General features: G+C 45.0%; 1 protein-coding gene across 1 annotated transcript in view; it reads right to left on the bottom strand.

The window, feature by feature from the left end:
• Window positions 1-19,897, bottom strand: part of ARFGEF3 (ARFGEF family member 3) — a 177,976-nt gene that overhangs the window by 43,323 nt on the left and 114,756 nt on the right. The window contains exons 13-19 of the mRNA XM_069598510.1: window positions 11,269-11,435; window positions 9,881-10,046; window positions 6,480-6,587; window positions 5,921-6,136; window positions 5,650-5,760; window positions 3,801-3,951; window positions 1,484-1,801 (exon numbers count right to left, since the gene is read on the bottom strand). Of these exons, the coding sequence (XP_069454611.1) occupies window positions 1,484-1,801; window positions 3,801-3,951; window positions 5,650-5,760; window positions 5,921-6,136; window positions 6,480-6,587; window positions 9,881-10,046; window positions 11,269-11,435 (1,237 nt within the window). The remainder of the gene's footprint in view (window positions 1-1,483; window positions 1,802-3,800; window positions 3,952-5,649; window positions 5,761-5,920; window positions 6,137-6,479; window positions 6,588-9,880; window positions 10,047-11,268; window positions 11,436-19,897) is intronic.

The following is a 19,897-nucleotide window of genomic DNA, read 5'->3' as shown; positions in this document are numbered from 1 at the left end:
CTGACTCATATACCCAGAGCCTTGGACATGGTAACGCTCAAGCATCTACTGCAATTATGAATATTCCCTAACATGATGGACCTTGCAGTTTCTTGTTTTCCACTCCGTTGGGCACAGACGTTTCTAGAAGGAGTTAGGGAGAAGGAAGGGAATGCAGGTAGCAAGGCTCACAGGAGGATCCAGAGGCTCACTGGACCTCGGAATGATGGACCAAACACAGGTTTATTTGGCACTTGAGGAATGAGGCGAGTCAGCCTCCCTCTGCTCTGGGGTCAAGCTGATGCCCGACCTCCAAATCCATGACACCAGATGGGCAAGTAGCCCTGTGGGGTGCCACGTGCTGTGAAAGGGAGAGTGTCTCCAGCAGAAGTTGAATAACAAGGCACACGGTTTTAAGATAGGAATCGGTGGATTAATCATTTATAAATTATTGAAACAAATACATCTTTCTTGTGGTCTGCAATTTCAACACCATTTGGTTTCTAGATCTCATTAGTCATTTCTTTTTCTTCTTTCCTAGTGGGAAGAATATTACATCCCACCTGACACCTGTATACCACTTTCCAGATTTCAAAACACGTTCAAAGCCACCTTAATGGTTAAACAGGAAAAAGGGATTATTGACCTGAATTAGTGGATGAAGAAACTGAGTCTCACTGCAACTATTTACACAGACATGACTTTCCAGTTGGATGATATCAAAGCCAGGAATGAATTCAGGTTTCTGAGCCCAGCCAGCAATGCTCTTCCTGTATCTCTCTGTACTCCATGTGAACCTCACTGCACCTGTACTGGGTGGTCTGGGGCACAACCACCAAGTATGGGGAGTGAAGTGGGGTGGTCTCCAGGTGAAGGTGACCAAAGCAGTCTCCACATCAAGAAGGGCCACTAAACAGCTGGAATGACTGTTGGTTTCTCCCTCTTCACCTTAATGTGGTTGCTGGGCATCAATTTAGAATAGATCATACTCTTGGGTATTTTAAAATATTACCATCAAAAATAGTGAACATTTACTATTTGCCAAGCTCTGTTCTAACTGCTTCAAACTTATTAATTTAACCTATGGTTACCCTATGTCACTTTATGACTGTATTTTGCTATGAGAAATGGGCCCAGGGAGAGGAAGCTGCCTGTGGACACAGAGTAAGTGCAGAACCTTTGCCCTGGGTAGCCCGCTCTCCGCTCAAAAGCCTCCAGCCATAGTCAACAGACAAGAGTTCATACTGAGTGTGCGGTATGGCAGACAGAGGTGGGCTTGAAAAAAATTACAAGAGGCTTCCATGACCAGCTAACAAATCAAGTTGTCCTGGGAATGATTTTGCAAGCAGAAGAGAAGGATGCAGTGTGGTCAGCAGGGGAAGGGTGCTCTGGGGGGCAGGGGGGAGAGAAGGGGAAGCAGTGGGGGGTAAGGGGACAGGGAAGGGGGAGTGGAGGGGCCTTCCATTCCCCGCACCGCCCCAGGTGTGTTGGGAATGGCACACACCTGTCAGCCTGCGTGGAGAGCGTGAGCACCACCTTGGCAGCACTGCTGCCCGTCATGAGGCTGCCCCCACGGAAGTCGGAGGCCCGGCCTCGGCTGCCTTCTCGGACAAGCTCCTGGATGGAGAGCGGCTGGATGATGGGGGCCGCGTTCAGGGAGCTCTCCTGCTCCAGGCTCTGCTCCTGGGGCGAGCCCTCACTCTCCAGGTCCCCAAGGAGTCCGCCTCTGGGGGCCTTCTGGGGCTGGCTGATGGTCAGCGGGGGCTGAGAGGTGCCATCGCTGAAGTGGGTGTGTTCCAAGGTGCCCACGTACTCGCACACCCTGCAGAGAGTCACACATAAGCAGCTGCTGAGTTGCAGCCAGCCAGCCCAGCATATTCAACCCCACAAGGAGATACCAAGGAGCTGGGCCAGCCTCATGGCCCTCCTGAATCGCAGCGAAGGCCGTGTCCCTCCCCCCTCCCCACTCCCTTTCTCCTCACTATATACATTTATTTTGAGTTGGACCACACAGCCTGGAGGTGGAGGTGGGAGTGCGGGGGATTCATCCGGGAAAGTATGGGAACAAAATTCTGTTCATCTCAGTCTGTCCTGTCCAGATACTGGCTTATCAGGACTTTGGCTGTTTGAACGCATTTTCCCAAAGGGTCCTCGTCCCTCTCTGTCTTGTGCTCTAGTCAGGATTTGGGAAACATCTTTCTCTGAGATCCCAGAATGAATATGCATATGGTGAACTGACTCTCTGGCCACAGTGGGCCCTCATTTCAGGGATTCCGCCCAGCTTTGTCCCACTGGGTCCTGACAGATCCACGTAACCCCCATTGGGGCGGAGTAGTCATCTGATCACAGTCAACTCAGAGAAAAGACACAACATAGTACAATCTTCAGCTTCCAAACAAACTATTCCCCGACAGGACCTGGGACTGGAGACCCAGGACTCATCCCAGGATAAGTCCAGCTACTAGGAAAGACTACTTTGGATAATCTACTCTGATGTTCCATAATCAGGCCAGTTTTTTGATCCAAATAAATCACTTGGGTACAATTTAAATCTTTTTCCTGTTTGCTTGTGAGAGCAATGGAGAACATCTGGTCACCAGCCCCCACAGGAGAACCCACTGTGCTCCACACCAGTTCATCCTGGCCCTTTCACATGCTCCTCTCCACAAGAGCCTCTCGTGGGCTTTTCAACCCTAGAAGGATCTTTGACAGTCAACCGAACTCACTCAAGGCTGGATTTTCTTTGAGGACAATAAACAGAACCTAGGTTAGGCCACTGCCCTAAGCAAGATCAGGACGCCTGAGCCCGGCCATGGGGCTGTCATCCTGCTACTGAGCGCCCCTCCTCTGCTCAGCCAGAACTGAGCCTGGAGACGGCGGGTATATGCCGAGGAGAAGGGGAAGAAGGCGGGCAGTCACCCTGTGCCTGCTGCTGGGGGACGGTGGTCCTTCCTTTGTCTCAGGTCTGGCTGATGGCCAGTGCTGGGGGAGGAAGGATTTTCTTCTTGGTCGTGGGAGGACTATAGAGCTCTTCCTTTGTTTTTATTTTACAGGTGTTGTGGGAGGTTCTTTTATGTTGATACTACAAAGCTAAGAGTCAAATTTTTGGCCAATTTTGGCACAAAAGGCTACTCCATTTTTTTCTTTGTCTAGCTAAACCCAAAGTTGTATTTATTATGTACCCATGTAATTTATCAAAAGTCCTTTCAATAAAGACATTACTAAACATACAGAAATGTTATGTTACTGACACATGACCAGCTTTTAGATATGCCTTATTCACCTGCCTTATGTGGTCTTTTACCAGACTCTGTTTAAGAATCAGTTTTTCTTCCCTGGGACAACATATCTGCCTCTCAGACAGTGTCAAGTGATAATTCACTGTTTTCTAAATTCAGTTCTGTCACTGTGTTCCTCAACACATATATTCAGTTAAGCCCTTATTCCCTCTTCTCTTTTTAATCTCTCACTTAGCGTTTATCCAAACTCTGTGACTTACTGTAATCTACAGGGCCTTCCCTGATGGCTCAGTGGTAAAGAGTCCGCCTGCCAATGCATGAGACATGGGTTTGATCCTTGGGTCAGGAAGATCCCCTGGAGAAGGCATGGCAACCACTCCAGTACTCTTGCCTGGGAAATCCCATGGACAGAGTAGCCTGGTGGGCTACAGTCCATGGGGTTGCAAAGAGTTGAACATGACTTCGTGACTAAGCACCCCTGAAGTGCTGGCAGGCATGGGAGTCTACTTCCACGCAGCACCCCCTCCCCACCCTCATGGCAGGCAGGTGCCAGGCCTGCAGGGCGGGGATCCCATTGCGCACCTGAACACATGTGGCCAGCAGTCGGGGTTGTGGCTGCCCATCTCCAGGCCGACACTGAGGATGGCGTCCATGCACAGGACGTGGGCTGTGTGCAGCCACACCCCCTGCAGCTTCCCGATCTGCTCCAGTTTCTGCTCCACTTTTAGTTTCACTGCACCAGAAAGACATTCATTACAGTACAGCCCAAGCAAGGGAGACAGAAGGGGAGTGAGACTGGAGGGAAAGCAGAGAACGCGTGCTTGTGCAAGGGCAACAGGAAATGGAGATGTCACTAGAGGTCACTGGCAGTGAAATCTTCAATGACACGTCCTTGAGGCTCATCGTGCAAACTACCCAGCCCACAGGCCCACAGACACTGGTGACACCAGCTCTGCGGTTTCAGAAGTGGATGGATTCAAGCTGGGATCTGGGTCAGCCACAGCAGTGAGGATGGGCTTTGAGTGCCAATCCCAGCTAAAGCCGTCTGTGCCCAGAACCATCCTCTGCTCCTGTGTACTCATACTGAAAATAAGAAAGAATTCCTGGCAGTCAGCAAGTCCTCTCTGAGGTTTATTTACTGTTAGGTATTCACAATGATGATCATCTAAAACAACATGCTTGTACACTCTGAGTACCATGATGACTGCTTTATAACTGAAAATGCCCGCATTTTACTCCCAGAGCTTACATTTATACTTGTGATCTTCAAATAATACTTTTAAAAGTGTAGATAATGCGTGAGAAAGGATGTAAAGGTGACCGAAAATGTCAGTTATGCAAAATGCCAAGACAGGGACAAATGAGAGCATCCTCCATGAACCAAGGTGTCCAGTCATTGGAAGATGGGTCTAGTGGGATAATCGAGTCCAGAACCCAGAAACACAGCACGCTCACTTCAGAGGAAGCCAAACCATGCTCCTACTGTAAGGGGCAAACTGATTTTTAGTAAAGCATCATTTGTCTCCTGGATGTGATACTGATTTAATTTTTTGTCTATAATTCAAATATTAGCTCTGGTTTAATAGTTTTTGGAGATCTTTAAGTGCTTTTATGTAACTTATAGTTGTACATTTTAAGTGCCAGTGTGATACCCTTTTGCTGTTAACAGTGGAGATGTGTGAGAGTCGATCCGCTTTCACATGGATCTCTAGTAAGGAACTCACTCACTCAAGTTCAAGGAACACCAGCCTAACCTGTACTTTCTCAGCTAAAAAGATGCCAACTCCTTCTGTGACTACTTATTTTCTGTACCTGATACACTGTTAGCACAGGTTGGACCAAGCTCCCAATTTTCCCTTGTTTGCTGCCTACCATTCATCTTCCATTGCTATGGGAAAGGCTCTTCTCTTATCTAGATAACCATCTGCTTCATCGATGAACTGATTTTATCAAGTTAAAAATCAACTCTATCCTGAGTTCACAAAGCTCGGGTTTTCTCCAAGAGAAAAGTCTTCCTGAGCCTCCTCTCAGGATTCCTCCATCAGTGTGATCCCCGCTTCAGAACACAGGCTCTTCTGCCCTCCCCCTGTAGCCTGAGGGGTCCTCAAATGTGCACCCGAGGAAGTTCCAAAGCCAGTGGTCAGAGAACACCAGAGGTGTGAAGAGCTGAATCGGGGGGCCTCTGGCTAGCAGCCACATGCACTTTCTTAGTCACCAGGGGCCAGTATATCTCTTATCTTCACAGGGATCTGCTGAGTGTCTGGAGGACCAGCCCATAAAACAGACTTAAGTCTGTGGTCGGGCAGGGTCTCACCATCAGTGGTGTATACAGTGTGCCATGTATCACATATGCAACATGGAGGAACGTGTCTGCTTGTGTGTGCAGGCCTCACATGAGGTTCCAGGTGGATTCTGGCCCTTCTGTCACTACCTTGTGCTATGGCATCACTGGGTTCCTGGGTTTCCTTTTCCTCTTTCTCCTCCTGGACACAGGAGGCAGCTGCCATCTGGGCGAGGGCTGAAGCACAGTTGGCTGCAACTCCTTTAGAGAAAACAAACACATCACCATTTAACTGAGTTTATTCTCTAGCCGTTCATCTGGCAAAACTACTTCTAAAAGACTTGTCCACCAGGGCCACTCATAATGCATTTCTCAGGGACACCCCTTGGACCACGGGTCAGGAATACTCCACCTGCCGTACCTAGAGCGCAGCTTAGACGCGCGGCTTTCCGCAGCCCATCGAGGCTCATGCAGATAGCATCGCGTTCTTTTTGGTTCTGTTCTTTGATGCCTTCAGCTCCCAAGATGAAGGCCAGCCCTTTGGAGCTGCCGGCCATTCGGCCCGTCAGGGGGGTTGATAACGTGTCGATCAAGTTCTTCCAGCAGCCAATCAGAATATAGCGAGCAAACGCCACACCTAGAATGTGAAGGGGCGTGGGTTACCTTCCAGAGACAAAAAAGACCTAGTGATGAATGGCATGGGGTTCTCTGGCCATCCCGTTAAATTACTGAGATATATGCAATTTTACTACAGGAAATACAATGGAATGGATATCAGACTGTGTTTCAGTTTATGCTTATAAATAATGAATGTGGCATCAGCAGATGGGTGATACCAGTAACTTCTATCAGGTATTTTCCTGCCAAGACAAAAATCTTAATTCATTTATGTCAGCACAAAAAGCTGCCGCATAATAACTGAATAGATGATAACACACACGATGGATGCATATTCATAAACCCAAGACCCAAGTCACTACCTGCCACTGTGGAGTCATCAATTCTCCTGCCCTGGGTGAAAGGAGACTCCATTGAAGCTGAGGCCATCAGCTGCCCTCCAATTGCACTGCTCTCTAAGCCATCGATATCTGTTAAGGAAAAAGGGCAAGGTGTTTCCCCTCATTTTTAAAGAACACTCTAGTCAGAAACAGCTACCATAATATTCATTTTCCCCCCCAATGAATAGCCATGGGATCCATTATGTACCAAGTATATAACAACCTGTTATCAGAATGTTAAAAATTTTTGTTTTATCTATTCAGTACAGTTTTCTTTCATTGCTAGAGCTTTCTTCTGTTAGATTGATGCATATTTTTTCTTTGAAAAAATAAAGATAAGTTCTGCTATTTCTGTTATTAGAAAATCTATTGATTTAGAATATTTTGACCTTTGAATACTCCCTTTTATTCCAAACCAAGGCATTATTCCCACACTTCATACGTACCAGGTTACTCCAACATGGGTCTTTCAGTACTTCCTCATAAGAATTAAGAGGAGGGTAAGTCTTTTTGGTAAGATTATCATGTAACCTGATTGGAAAGCAGCCACCACAAGGGAAGCCCAAGAATACTGGAGGGGATAGCCTATCCCTTCTCCAGAGGATCTTCCCAACCCAGGAATTGAACTGGGGCCTCCTGCATTGCAGGTGGATTCTTTACCAGCTGAGCTATTAAGGAAGCCCTTGGACAGCACAGTACCTTACTAGTAACACTGTACCATTTTCAAAGTGTTTTCACTTAACATTTTAAAATTAGACCTTCCCAACAACTCTGAGTAGGCAGGCAGGGTAGGTATTATTTTTCCTATTGATATTTCACAAAGGAGGAAATAAGTTTTCAAAATAAGAAAATTGCCCAAGGTCATGAGGCTGGCAAAGGAAGAAACCGGACTTAGTATTCATATTCTTCATACAGTGTTATGCGTCAGTTATATCTCAGTAAAACTGGGTCGGGGGAAGGCAGTGAGAAATATCTGAACACTACAGTAGGAACAGACTAGTTTCACTGAATTAATTTGACTGATGGTCAAATGGTCTAATGACATCCTAGAAACTGCCATGTAACACAGTTTTGTTTCCTATGTGCTAGGTAATGAACTGATGAATTCAGGTAACACAAAGCTTATCCAAGTGCTAAAATCCCCAGTTGTACAGAACACTCTGACATGACATGACATAAGGGATGGCCACAGGTAGTACAGTGTTGATCACCAGATTGCTGCTATTGCTTTTCCTTGCACAGAATGAAAAGACCAGATGGACGTTCCTAAGCTCTAGGCTAATTGCTGCTCAAATTCACTTGTTACTTCATACTTGAAATTTGTTACAAAGAATCAGAGAACCTAAATCTGTAGAATTCTTATGAAAAGCTTCTGATTTTCTATCACTAATCTAAAGCTAGATAACTTTTCTATGGATGAAGCAATTGAACTTATTGTTCCATTATAAAAGAGACAGCTGATTAACAGTGATGACCAATGAAAATGGCTCCTGTGAAGAGCCTGGTATTTGTTCATTTTTACATCTACTAAATGACTCCTTGTACTAAGGTTCAGGGAAGAAATTCAGAGATTAATTTTGGCAGAAAGGATGGTATTTGAAAATTAAGACTGGCAGGTTTAGGATCCTCATCTAAATTCCAAGGCACTTAGAAGCTCTGGGCAGGACTGTAATCTCAGTCTGAAGGTAGTTTGTGCAGTCTGATGGAAAACAAGCATTCCTTACAGGCAGACTGACTAAATGTCTCATAAATGTCTTCATAAATATGAATTCCTATTTTACAAATTGAGGTAAATATTATAATTAATAAAATAAATGGTGTCTGTGTAGGGTCATGCTCTGCTTATACCATCAGCGGAAGCCATGAGGTGATCACTCAGATCAAATATAGGACGAGCCTGGAGATCTAATTTATTAAGGTTCCTGATAACCAGTCCAAACTTTTGAGCAGCCCCTGATCTTGACCTGACATTGTGGTTATACCACGTAAAGCCATGAATGGCTGCTTTTGCCAAAATGTTGCCTTATGACCACATCCCATAGTGCTTCCAAAAATTTCTAACAGAAATGAAAACTGGATGCTAAAGACATAGATTCTGGGCAACTATCTTGCATTCTTTTTTTATATAATATTTTGTAACTTTTAATTTCAAATTTCAGAAGTTACAAGAATAGTACAAGGAACTCTCCTTGAGTGTATGTATTAAGTATGAGACACATTATTGATATATGTGTGTATTATTGATGTGACGTCACACACACACACATTTCACAGATCCACCAGTTACATTCACCTTGCCCCATTTATTCCACAATTCTCTTTGTATGTATCTGTATTGCTTCTTAACCAATTTAGAATAAGTGGAAACATCCAGTCCTTTTACCCATAAATACAGTATCATTTAAGTTAAGAAAAACTAACACTCATAAAATGTTATTATGTAGTTCAAATCCATATTCAACTTTAGTCAACTGCCCCTTCATGGTTTTTAAGAAAAATGTATTGGAGTATAGTTGATTCATAATGCTGTGTTAGTTTCTGCTGTATAGCAAAGTCAATCAGTTATACACAGAGCTACTCTTTTTTAGATTCATTTCCCATATAGGCCATTACAGAGTACTGAGTAGAGTTCCCTGCGCTAGACACAGGTCCTTATTAGTTACCTATTTTATATATAGTAGTGTGTACGCATCAATCCAACCTTCCAATCTATCTCTTTCTGCATTATTTTAAACTCTGGTACAGCTGGGAAGGTAAGGGAGGACCTCTGATATGGACAAGAAATGAGGATGGAGCCAAGTTTAAACTCAATCATTTTACATTGCTGGCAAACTCCCAGGAGCACTGAATGATACAGGGTATCTATTGTGAGACATTCCAGGAATAACTCTGGGCTTTGCGCCCAGACAGTACTTCATATCTCCAGAAAAAGTCTACGGTTTTATCCCAATGGACAAGGATGCTAAGTAATTCTTCATCTAGGCTTCCCTGGTGGATCAGATGGTAAAGGATCCGCCTGCAATGCAGGAGACCTGGGTTTGATCCCTGGGTTGGGAAGATCCCCTAGAGAAGGGAATGGTGATCCACTCCAGTATTCTGGCCTGGAGAATTCCAGGGACAGAGAAGTCCGGTGGGCTACAGACCATGGGGTCGCAAAGAGTTGGACACAACTGAAGGGACTTTCACTTTTAATTCCTAATCTAATGGGGCACAGTGAGCCTTCAGAGTCCCATACGGAAGAAGGACAGAAAGCTGTTGTGAGGTGAATTCGTGACATTTCCCGGGAACTGTCACCAACGGCCAGGGAGGCTTTGTGGGTGCTGTTTCAAAGCCCAAGCCCTCCCATCCCTGAGTGCCACAGAGCCCTGCAAGGAGCCACTGACCCGTTAGCATGGTGATGAGGGGGAGGCTGTTGTCCTCGGGGCTGCCCCAGTAGCCAGCTTCTCCAAGCATGTTTCTGTCAAGAACCTGGTGGTAGAGTTCCTCAATCCAGGCCTGGGAGAAGACCATCAGCACCCCGCTGGTCTGGACCTGCTTCATGAACTCTTTCTGCAGAGATCACAGGAGAAAACAACCAGATACGACCCCCTGCAAACAACAGGCTCCCACGTCCCTGGAGTCACTGAGTCACTGCTTCCAGGAAAAACATGACTCTGCTCATTGGGCTCAGGAGGTGGCGAGGGAAGGGGAAACTGCGGTGGAAAGGTCACAGACTTCATGAAGGTCCTTTCACTTGTGTGATCCTTTTAAGAAACCTACAGAAGGAGTGGGCTTCCCTGGTGGCTCAGTGGTGAAGAATCCTCCTGCCAACGCAGGAGAGGTGGGTTTGATCTCTGAGTGGGGAAGACCCCCTGGAGAAGGAAATGGCAACCTGCTTCCAGTATTCTTGCCTGGGGAAATCCCATGGACAGAGGAGCCTGGGGGGCTACAGGCCATGGGATTGCAAAGAGTAGGACACAACTGACCGACTAAACAACAATAGAAGCAGTAGAGATACCGCTCTTGATATTTTTACTCTGACGTGTGGGAGGATTAGACACGTTTCAGAGCACCTCCTTCTCACCGCCCTGTCAGCGCCAGAGGTGGCCTGTGCTCCCTGAAGGACATATGTATCTCAAGAGATACCTGATTGACACTCATATGGCCTCAGAAGGGTACAATCTGTTAATCGTTTATCAGACAAATGATCCCTTCAGGCAGCTTCAAGGCCACAGGCTCCTGAACTGATGCTAGGGTCCACTATGGAGGGGCCCGCTCATGCCAGGGAGCCAACCATGAAAGAGGCCCTCCCATCACTCTCATCGCCTTACAGAGAGGCTTTGTTATCAGCGTTAGCCAGCCTGGCTCTGGGTATGAGTACGTCTCAGGACATTTCAGAGCCCAACGAAGGGTTTTTGTAAACAGCACACCTTCATTTTCTGCAAAGGGGACCATTCTCTGCACATCACCTGCGCTTACTTAATAAGCTGATCACATTTTTGAATGTGTCTTATACACGTGTGTTTAATGCCACCCAATGGAGTTACTGGGCCACTGGCAGGCAGCCAATGCAGGTACATTGGTGTTCTTTGCTCCTGGAACCAAGTGGGTAGCTCTGTGGTTCACCACTCTGTGCAACCTGCTCAAAGGTTCCTGTGGATGGTGAGTGCCCGCCCTCCACAGTCCTGTGGGCACGGCCAAGTCATCCCTCTCTGGCCAACAATGCTCAGGTGCCAGCCCAGAGGTCACCACTGGTCCTCGGCAGGCATGGTTGGGGAAGACGCACACTCACCATGGTGCTGGGTGCCAGGGTAGGCCGCTTGCGGTAGTAGTCACCGTGGGAGAGCTTCAGGTTGAGCAGCAGCGCACAGTGTGCCGCCGAGTACAGGCTGTCTGCATTCATCAGCATCTGTAGGCCCAGGCTGCTGTTCCCGTCAAACCCTGGTGAGTGCATCATACCTACGGGAGAAAACCCAGAGACCTCAAACAGCACGCTGGGCAGACACTGTCGACTGCTTAGTGGAGCCACCAACCAGTCCCAGGGACAGAGACATCTCGTAGAACAACAGCCAGCAAGGAACAGTGTCACGGCAGGTGTGCGCCCTAGCCTGGTGGGAAAGAGCAAGCACTCCAGAGTGAACCTACTTGGGAAAACCTTGTTGGTTACTCCCCAGGAGATTTGGTAAAATCACTTAAACCCTTCTTTACTTAGAGATAGGCAAAATAACTCATTACCTCTATCTACTGCTCAAACTCTCTAAATCACAATATAAAAAAACCCCGACACCCCCCCCCCCCTTCCTCTTACTCCCCTCAGTCATCCCAAACTGTCTGCTGTCTCTTGACCTCACCAAGCCTGGACACGCCTCAGGGCATTCACGTTTCTGTCCCCTCCACACCTACCCCACAGAGGTCTCCCAAGATCTCTGGATGACTTGCTGCCTCCTTGATTCTTTCAGGGCTCTGCTCAAGTGCTAGCTTGTCACAGACATTCCCCTTTAATTCCATCTAAAATAGCATCTGGCCCACTACCCTCATCCTCTGCAATATTCCTCCTCACCAGGCATTTTTATTCATTGTCTTAATGGCATTTATTAATAGAGTTTTGCTTACTGACTGCCATTACTACTATTACACAAGACCTATGAGAGGGAGGGATTTTGTCAGTTCTTTTCACTAGATAACACCAGTGCCTAGAACAGAGTCTAATACATAGGAGATTCTTTAAAATTATTTGCTGAATGAATGAAAATGAACAAACAAGTTCACTAAGACAACTAGATGCAAAACGTTTAAGATGCTTAGTGCAGTAACTCATAAGCACAAACTTTTCTAAAAGTGGGCTTCCCTGGTGGCTCAGATGGTAAAAAATCCGCCTACAGTGTGGGAGACTTGGATTCAATCCCTGGGTTGGAAAGATCCCCTGGAGAAGAGAGTGGCTACCCACTCCAGTATTCTTGCCTGGAGAATTCCATGGACAGGAGAGTCTGGCAGGCTACAGTCTGTGGGTCTCAAAGAGTCAGACACGACTGAGCGACTTTCACTTCACTTCTTTCTTAAGGTAATAATGTTCCTCAAAAGCTAAACACAGAATTACCGTATGACCCAGCAAGTCAGTACTAGTAGGAGTTTACCAGGAGAACTGAAAACAGGAATTTGAACACATACCTGTATGTCAATATTCACTGCAGCAAATAATAATGTAATATATTAGAAAAACCCCTTTGAATTAGGGACTTGAGAAGGGTGCATTGCATAGTATGTGAATTATATCTTGATAAGAGCTGTTAACACAAGGGAGACACAGACGTAAAGAACAGGCTTCTGGACTCAGTGAGAGGAGAGAGTGGGATGATTTGAGAGAATAGCATTGAAATATACATCACCATATGTAAAATAGATAACCAGTGCAAGTTTGATGCATGAAGGAGGGCACCCAAGGCCAGTGCTCTGGGACAACTTAGAGGGATGGGGTGGGGAGAGTTGCGGGAGGGGGGTTTGAGATGGGAGGGCACGTGTGTGCCTATGCCTGAGTTGATGTATGGCAAAAACCATAACAATATTGTAAAGTAATTATCCTCCAATTAAAATAAAGTAATTAAAATATAAAAGGTATTAACAAACAAGGAAACAGTTTCAAATATATGTATAAAGAAATAGGTATTGATTTCCTCCAACTATTTTTTCAAAACATTCTTTTACATTTCATAGTATGCTTTTCATTTTGAAAGATGCCTATATTTTTTTTGTTCTTTTTTCTTTTCAAATTAACTGGAAAAACAAAAACCAATGAAACCTCATGCTCTAAAGATGGTCTCATTCAGCCAGAGAAAGCTGGTGTCACAGAGAGCTTGGGGTGACAAAATTTACCCAAGTCCACTTCTCTTCATCTGATAACTGTGTTCGCCCCAATGCTACGTTTGCTCCTGTAAACACCCTGAGGACGGATTTAGGGCTGTAGGTGAAACAGCTCATCCTAAATATGTGCGTGCAAATGACATGCACCCAGAGGTGATGAAAAGAGAAAGCAGCAGGGAAGAGGAGGGCCACTCCCTGGCTGGGCAGGGGTTGGAGGTCTGGGGCTTCTTGCTGCCCGCCAGCATCTGGAGGTTGGCAGGACCCTGGAGGGGGACAAAGGATATGCACAGGGCCTCCTGGCCTTGCCTGAGCATTCCAGGCCCCACACTGGCAGGGAGATCGCAAAATCATAGGGCCCCCCAGAAAGCCTGTGAAGTGTACAATGAGGGTTTACTGGTGACATGAGAGGTGAGGGGCCTCCCTCTCCAGACCCCACACAAGCTCCTGCTTCTAGACTTACCCTGGTATGGGGCCCTGAGGGCTGCTGCTGCTGCTAAGTCACCTCAGTCGTGTTCGACTCTGTGACCCCATAGATGGCAGCCCATGAGGCTCCCCCGTCCCTGGGATTCTCCAGGCAAGAACACTGGAGTGTGTTGCCATTTCCTTCTCTAATGCATGAAAGTGAAAAGTGAAAGTGAAGTTGCTCAATTGTGTCCGACTCTGTGACCCCATAGACTGCAGCCTATCAGGCTCCTCCATCCATGGGACTTCCCAGGCAAGAGTACTGGAGTGGGTTGCCATTGCCTTCTCCAACCCTGAGGGCTAGCAGAGATCAAATGTCTAGCCAGCTAGGCAGGTTGTGGGTCAGGAGTCAAATTTGTTTTAATTTAAAGACATACATATTTCTTGCACAGTTGAAATTCATACTAGTTATATTGGGCTTCCCTGGTGGCTCAGACACTAAAAAATCTGCCTGCAATGTGGGAGACTTGGGTTTGATCCCTGGGTCAGTAAGATCCCCTGGAGAAAGCGATGGCTACCAGGAATTCTTGCCTGGAGAATTCCGTGGACAGAGGGGCCTGGTGGGCTGTACAGTCCATGGTGTCACAAAGAGCTGGATATGACTGAGTGACTAACACTTTTACTTTCATTATCTTTATTACCTTTTCTGAAGTTTGGCACTTGATAAATATTAGGTTGCTTGCAGTAAGCTCACACTTGGTCACAGTGAGCTTCCAGATTCCAACCAAACACTACTGCTCTGAGGAACAGCAATCCCAGAGCCTCTGAGCATGCCCCTCTGTCAGCGGCAGTGGGAGGCCGGCTGCTGCTTTTTCACCCCCGAGGAGGCTGTATACAGACGCCATTTTCTTCTATGGAGGATGAGAGGCATTTCGGCAGCTGTCACGGCTCAATTCAATACCAGCTTTCTATTAACGATGGGCTTCCCTGGTGGCTCAGCTGGTAAAGAATCCACTTGTAATGCAGGAGACCCCAGTTCGATTCCTGGGTTGGGAAGATCCAATGAAGAAGGGATAGGCTACCCACTCCAGTAGTCCATTAAAGATATTAATATCTCAATGAAAGCCAGGTTTGTCTGGATGTTTGCAAACTATCCCGCACCCTACCTGAAAAAACTTTCTTTCAAAGAAAAATCCTCTTGAATTATGTGGAATTAAGGAGACATTTCAATTGTATGTTTAAGTATTAGAGAACAGGGGTCCCTGAGAAATGCCAAGTGAGGCTGACCTCAGCCAGGAGGGTGGACCCTGATAACCAGTCAGGGACAAATGTTTGATGGGAGTTTTGGGGAAAATAAGTTTTGACATGGAAGGAAATAATGAGTAAAATATCTGGGTTATGACTCCAGGAGACTCCTTCTCCCCTTCTCTTTTTGCTTTCCTAACTTTCTTTCAGTGAACAAAGGAAATCTGCCATTCCTATGTCTCACAGGTACAGACGTTTCTCTTTCAATCGTCTTTTATCTTGGAGGGAGAGCTCTGCCTCAGACCAGACGTGGACCCAGCCGAGTACCCAGTAGCTTCAGCTGACCCACAGCAACACTCAGTGGGATCCACTGAAGCACTAAATGCAGTAACTGAAGAGAACCAGCTTACTGGCAGCAGGACCACAGAGTGATGAGTCTGTAAATCAGATATAGAGACCAATTCTTAATTGGTAAAAGTGCTACGGAGGTCACCAGAATAAAAAAAAAAAAAAAACCAACCAACAACTTGGTTATAGACAGTCACTACAAACTACATTTGCTTCATCATTACCATTTTTCCAGATTTCATATATATGCCTTAATATACAATATTTGTTTTTCTCTTTCTGACTTCACTCTGTATAACAGGCTCTAGGTTCATCCATTGGAAAAGACTTTAGACACAGTGGGGAAAGAAGATGGGACGAACTGAGAGAGTAGCACTGAAGCATATATATTACCTTATGTAAGATAGATATCTAGTGGGAAGTTGCTGTATAACACAGGGAGCTCACACAGTACCCTGTGATAACCCGGAGGGATAGGATGGGTGGCAGGGGAGAAGTTCCAGAGGGAGGGGACATGTGTATACTTAGGGCAGTTTCACGTTGTTTGTACGGCAGAAGCCAACATAAGATTATAAAGTAATTATCCTCCAATTAAAAATAAATTTTAAAAACCCGCTACATTTAGAAACAACCAAAAGATTTTGAAGTCTGATTTCAATGTACTGATTTCTACATGTAAAAATTAATGTCACAACATATTGGATCTGATGGGACATTTTATAGACCTAAAAGCTGAGCAGTTTGCCACGTTCATGGAGCTGCATTCTGGTCAAATAAAATTCACGCAAGTGCTGTTCTGCACATGCTACAAATAAGTATTGATTTGAAAAACACAAAAACACAAATGTGAAGGTTTACTTCAAATTTTGTAAAAGACTTTGCTAGGATTATATTTCCCAGTTCTCCTAGGAAAGGAGGTAGGGCCTCTGGAAGTCATTCTTCACCACTGTGACAACTCATTTAATCAGGAATTACTTTGTTGTTGTTTTTCAGTTGCTCAGTTGTGTCCAACTCTTTGCGACCCCATGGGCTATAGCACACAAGGCTTCCCTGTCCTTCACCATCTCCCAGAGTTTGCTCAAACTCATGTCCATGAATTGGTGATGCCATCCAACTATCTTATCCTTTGTCATCCCCTTCTCTTCCTGTCCTCAATCTTTCCCAGCATCAGGGTCTTTTTCAATGAGTCAGCTCTTTGCATCAGGTAGACAAAGTATTGGAGCTTCAGCATCAGTCCTTCCAATCAATACTCAGGGTTGATTTCCTTTAGAATTGACTGGTTTGATCTCCCTGCTTTCCAAGGGGCTCTCCAGAGTCTTCTCCAGGACCACAGTTCGAAAGCATCAATTCTTCGGTGCTCAGCCTTCTTTATGGCCCACCTCTTGTGATGGTACGACTACTGGAAAAACTGCAGCTTTGACAATATAGACCTTTGTTGGCAAAGTGAGTCTCTGCTTTTTATTATGCTGTCTAGGTTTGTCATAGCTTTTCTTCTAAGGAGCAAGCATCTTTTAATTACTAAAGGATGTTGTTTGTAAACATGAATTTATCTGAGAGCTAAATCTTACATTCTTTAATGCTGAAACTTCTGCAGCTGTTATTTTGTATGGATAATTTTAATTTTACATAGAAGGGCCTAAACATAATTTTTACCATTTCTTGATCACTCAAGGCCATCATCACTGCACCAAGGGGCAGTTCTGTGATCTGATACATAGCTGTTTGGGGGGATCACTGATGGGTGCCAGACTCTGCCTTGTCACCAGGGATACCAAGCTGGTTGGAGAAGTTGCCAAGCTCCTCTTCTCAAGAATGCTTCCAGCTGGGAAGATGCACTGGTTCAGAGACCCTACCAAACCCCTTCCAACTCAGGCTGTACTCCTTCAGCACATAACTATTCACATCTTTAGGGATCAAAGAGCAAGTTCATCAATTTACAGTCAATAAATATTTGTTGAGGATAAATCACACATATCTTGCACCCTTTGGACACAGCACAGTGAAGTTTCTCTATAAATGTTGACTGAAGAAGCATTTGTGTGTGTGGGTGCACGTGTGTGTGTGAGAGAAACAGAGATAAAGAGAAGAGAGAGAGACACACACAATACACATACACTAGGAATATTCAATTAAAGAATGTAAAATTTAATGATGGTGCACATAAGGTACTAGGGAGAAATACAATTTTTAAGAACCGTGTTTATACATTTCTCTTGTATTTCAATGACTAGAAATGAAACATAATTTTTGAAATGAAATGAAACATGATTTTGTGTGTGTGTATGTGTGTGTGTTCCTTCACACAAATTAAATATCCCAACTATTTTTATATCTAATTCTTAAAAATATTGAGAAAAATGTTGGGTAGTCTTAGAAATTGATATTTTACTGCCTTAATAAGAATGGCAATGCAGGTAGGAAAGTTGAGAAATTATATGCATCTCTTTCTAATCACTAGGTACATCAGAGTTACTGAGTGGTCCAGGATTAGAAGTGCTGCATCTCTGCTGATGCTTTATAACTTTGGATCACTCTCATATTAAAAAATGTTCTTCCTTAAATATACCTGGATCGATTTGACAAAGGGCAATCTGATCAGCTTCTTAAGATACTTAAGCTCCTTCTTAACAATACAGCAGTCACTTCTACCAAGTTCCAAGAACTGGGCTACAATTTTTTTTGTATTTGTGTGTGATGTGTTATTTGTTAGAAGACCAAAGATGGGGGGTAGATGGGGTTGTAGCTTCCAAGGAGCTGAAAGTCTAGAAAGGGAAAGGTGGATGCATGAACTCATATAACTATGACAAATAGAGGAAGTGCCATGACAGACACATGTTCAAGGCTCAGTGGTGGAAGAGCAAGCGATGGTCTTGGCTTTTGACAGTTCTGTGTGGTCAAGAGACCCTTGAATTTTAGGGGAAGGCACAGTTGAGCACCCTGAGGTCAGGCAATCATTTATTCCTGCTATAATTTTTTTTGTACTCATTAACTGCTTTCTTTCTGTAGCACTATGAGAGAACAGAAAATATATATATTGGTCTCTGCTCCCAGTTCCTGGCACAGAGCTCCTACAACCCTAATGACTTCCTAAGTGATACAAGCAACTCATGCAGCCTAATTCCAGAAAAATAAATGACCCAATCAAAAACTGGGCCAAAGAACTAAACAGACATTTCTCCAAGGAAGACATACAGATGGCTAACAAACACATGAAAAGATGCTCAACATCACTCATTATCAGAGAAATGCAAATCAAAACCACAATGAGGTACCATTTCACATCAGTCAGAATAGCTGCGATCCAAAAGTCTACAAGCAATAAATGCTGGAGAGGGTGTGGAGAAAAGGGAACCCTCCTACACTGTTGGTGGGAATGCAAACTAGTACAGCCACTATGGAGAACAGTGTGGAGATTCCTTAAAAAACTGGAAATAGACTTATGACCCAGCAATCCCACTGCTGGGCATACACACCAAGGAAACCAGAATTGAAAGAGACACATGTACCCCCAGTGTTCACTGCAGCACTGTTTATAATAGCCAGGACATGGAAGCAACCTAGATGTCCATCAGCAGATGAATGGATAAGAAAGCTGTGGTACATATACACAATGGAGTATTACTCAGCCGTTAAAAAGAATACATTTGAATCAGTTCTAATGAGGTGGATGAAACTGGGGCCAATTATACAGAGTGAAGTAAGCCAGAAAGAAAAACACCAATACAGTATACTAACACATATATATGGAATTTAGAAAGATGGTAACAATAACCCTGTATGTGAGACAGCAAAAGAGACAAATGTATAGAATAGACTTTTGGACTCTGTGGGAGAGGGAGAGGGTGGGATGATTTGGGAGAATGGCATTGAAACATGTATACTATCATGTAAGAAATGAATCACCAGTCTAGGTTCGATGCAGGACATAGGATGCTTGGGGCTGGTGCACTGGGATGACCCAGAGAGATGGTATGGGGAGGGAGGTGGGAGGGGGGTTCAGGATTGGGAACTCACGTACACCTGTGGTAGATTCATGATGATGTATGGCAAAACCAATACAGTATTGTAAAGTATAATAAAGTAAAATACTGAAAAAAAAAAAGAACACTAGAAGTACCTCTTATTCTAACATGTGTCTTTGATCTCATCCATGACCCAGGGCTCCTAAAACTCTCATAAATTCCCAAGTAATAAGAACACTAAGAGGACCTCTTTTTCTAAAGAGGTGACTCTGGGTGGGCTCCTGGATAACTCCACGACAGGAGCAAAGAATTTTTGGCTCCACCCCTACCATGCCATCCTCAAGAGAGAGGAGAGGAGCTGGAAATGGAGTTAATAATTGATCACAGCTACATGAGGAAGCCTCCATAAATCCCAGCAGTAGGGGTTTGGGGAGATTCCAGGTTGACGGACACATCCATGCCAGAAGGGTGACCCACTCCAACTCCTTGGGGACAGAAGCTCCTGTACTCAGGACCTCCCAGACCTCACTCTGTGTATCTCTTCATCTGGCCATTCATCGATATCCTTTACCAGATCCTTTGGTAAATTGATAAGCAAAAGTGAGT

The sequence above is a fragment of the Ovis canadensis genome, chromosome 8 (assembly GCF_042477335.2).
Source record: "Ovis canadensis isolate MfBH-ARS-UI-01 breed Bighorn chromosome 8, ARS-UI_OviCan_v2, whole genome shotgun sequence".
Classification (NCBI taxonomy): Eukaryota; Metazoa; Chordata; class Mammalia; order Artiodactyla; family Bovidae; genus Ovis; species Ovis canadensis.
This window is presented reverse-complemented; position numbering and strand designations above follow the sequence as displayed.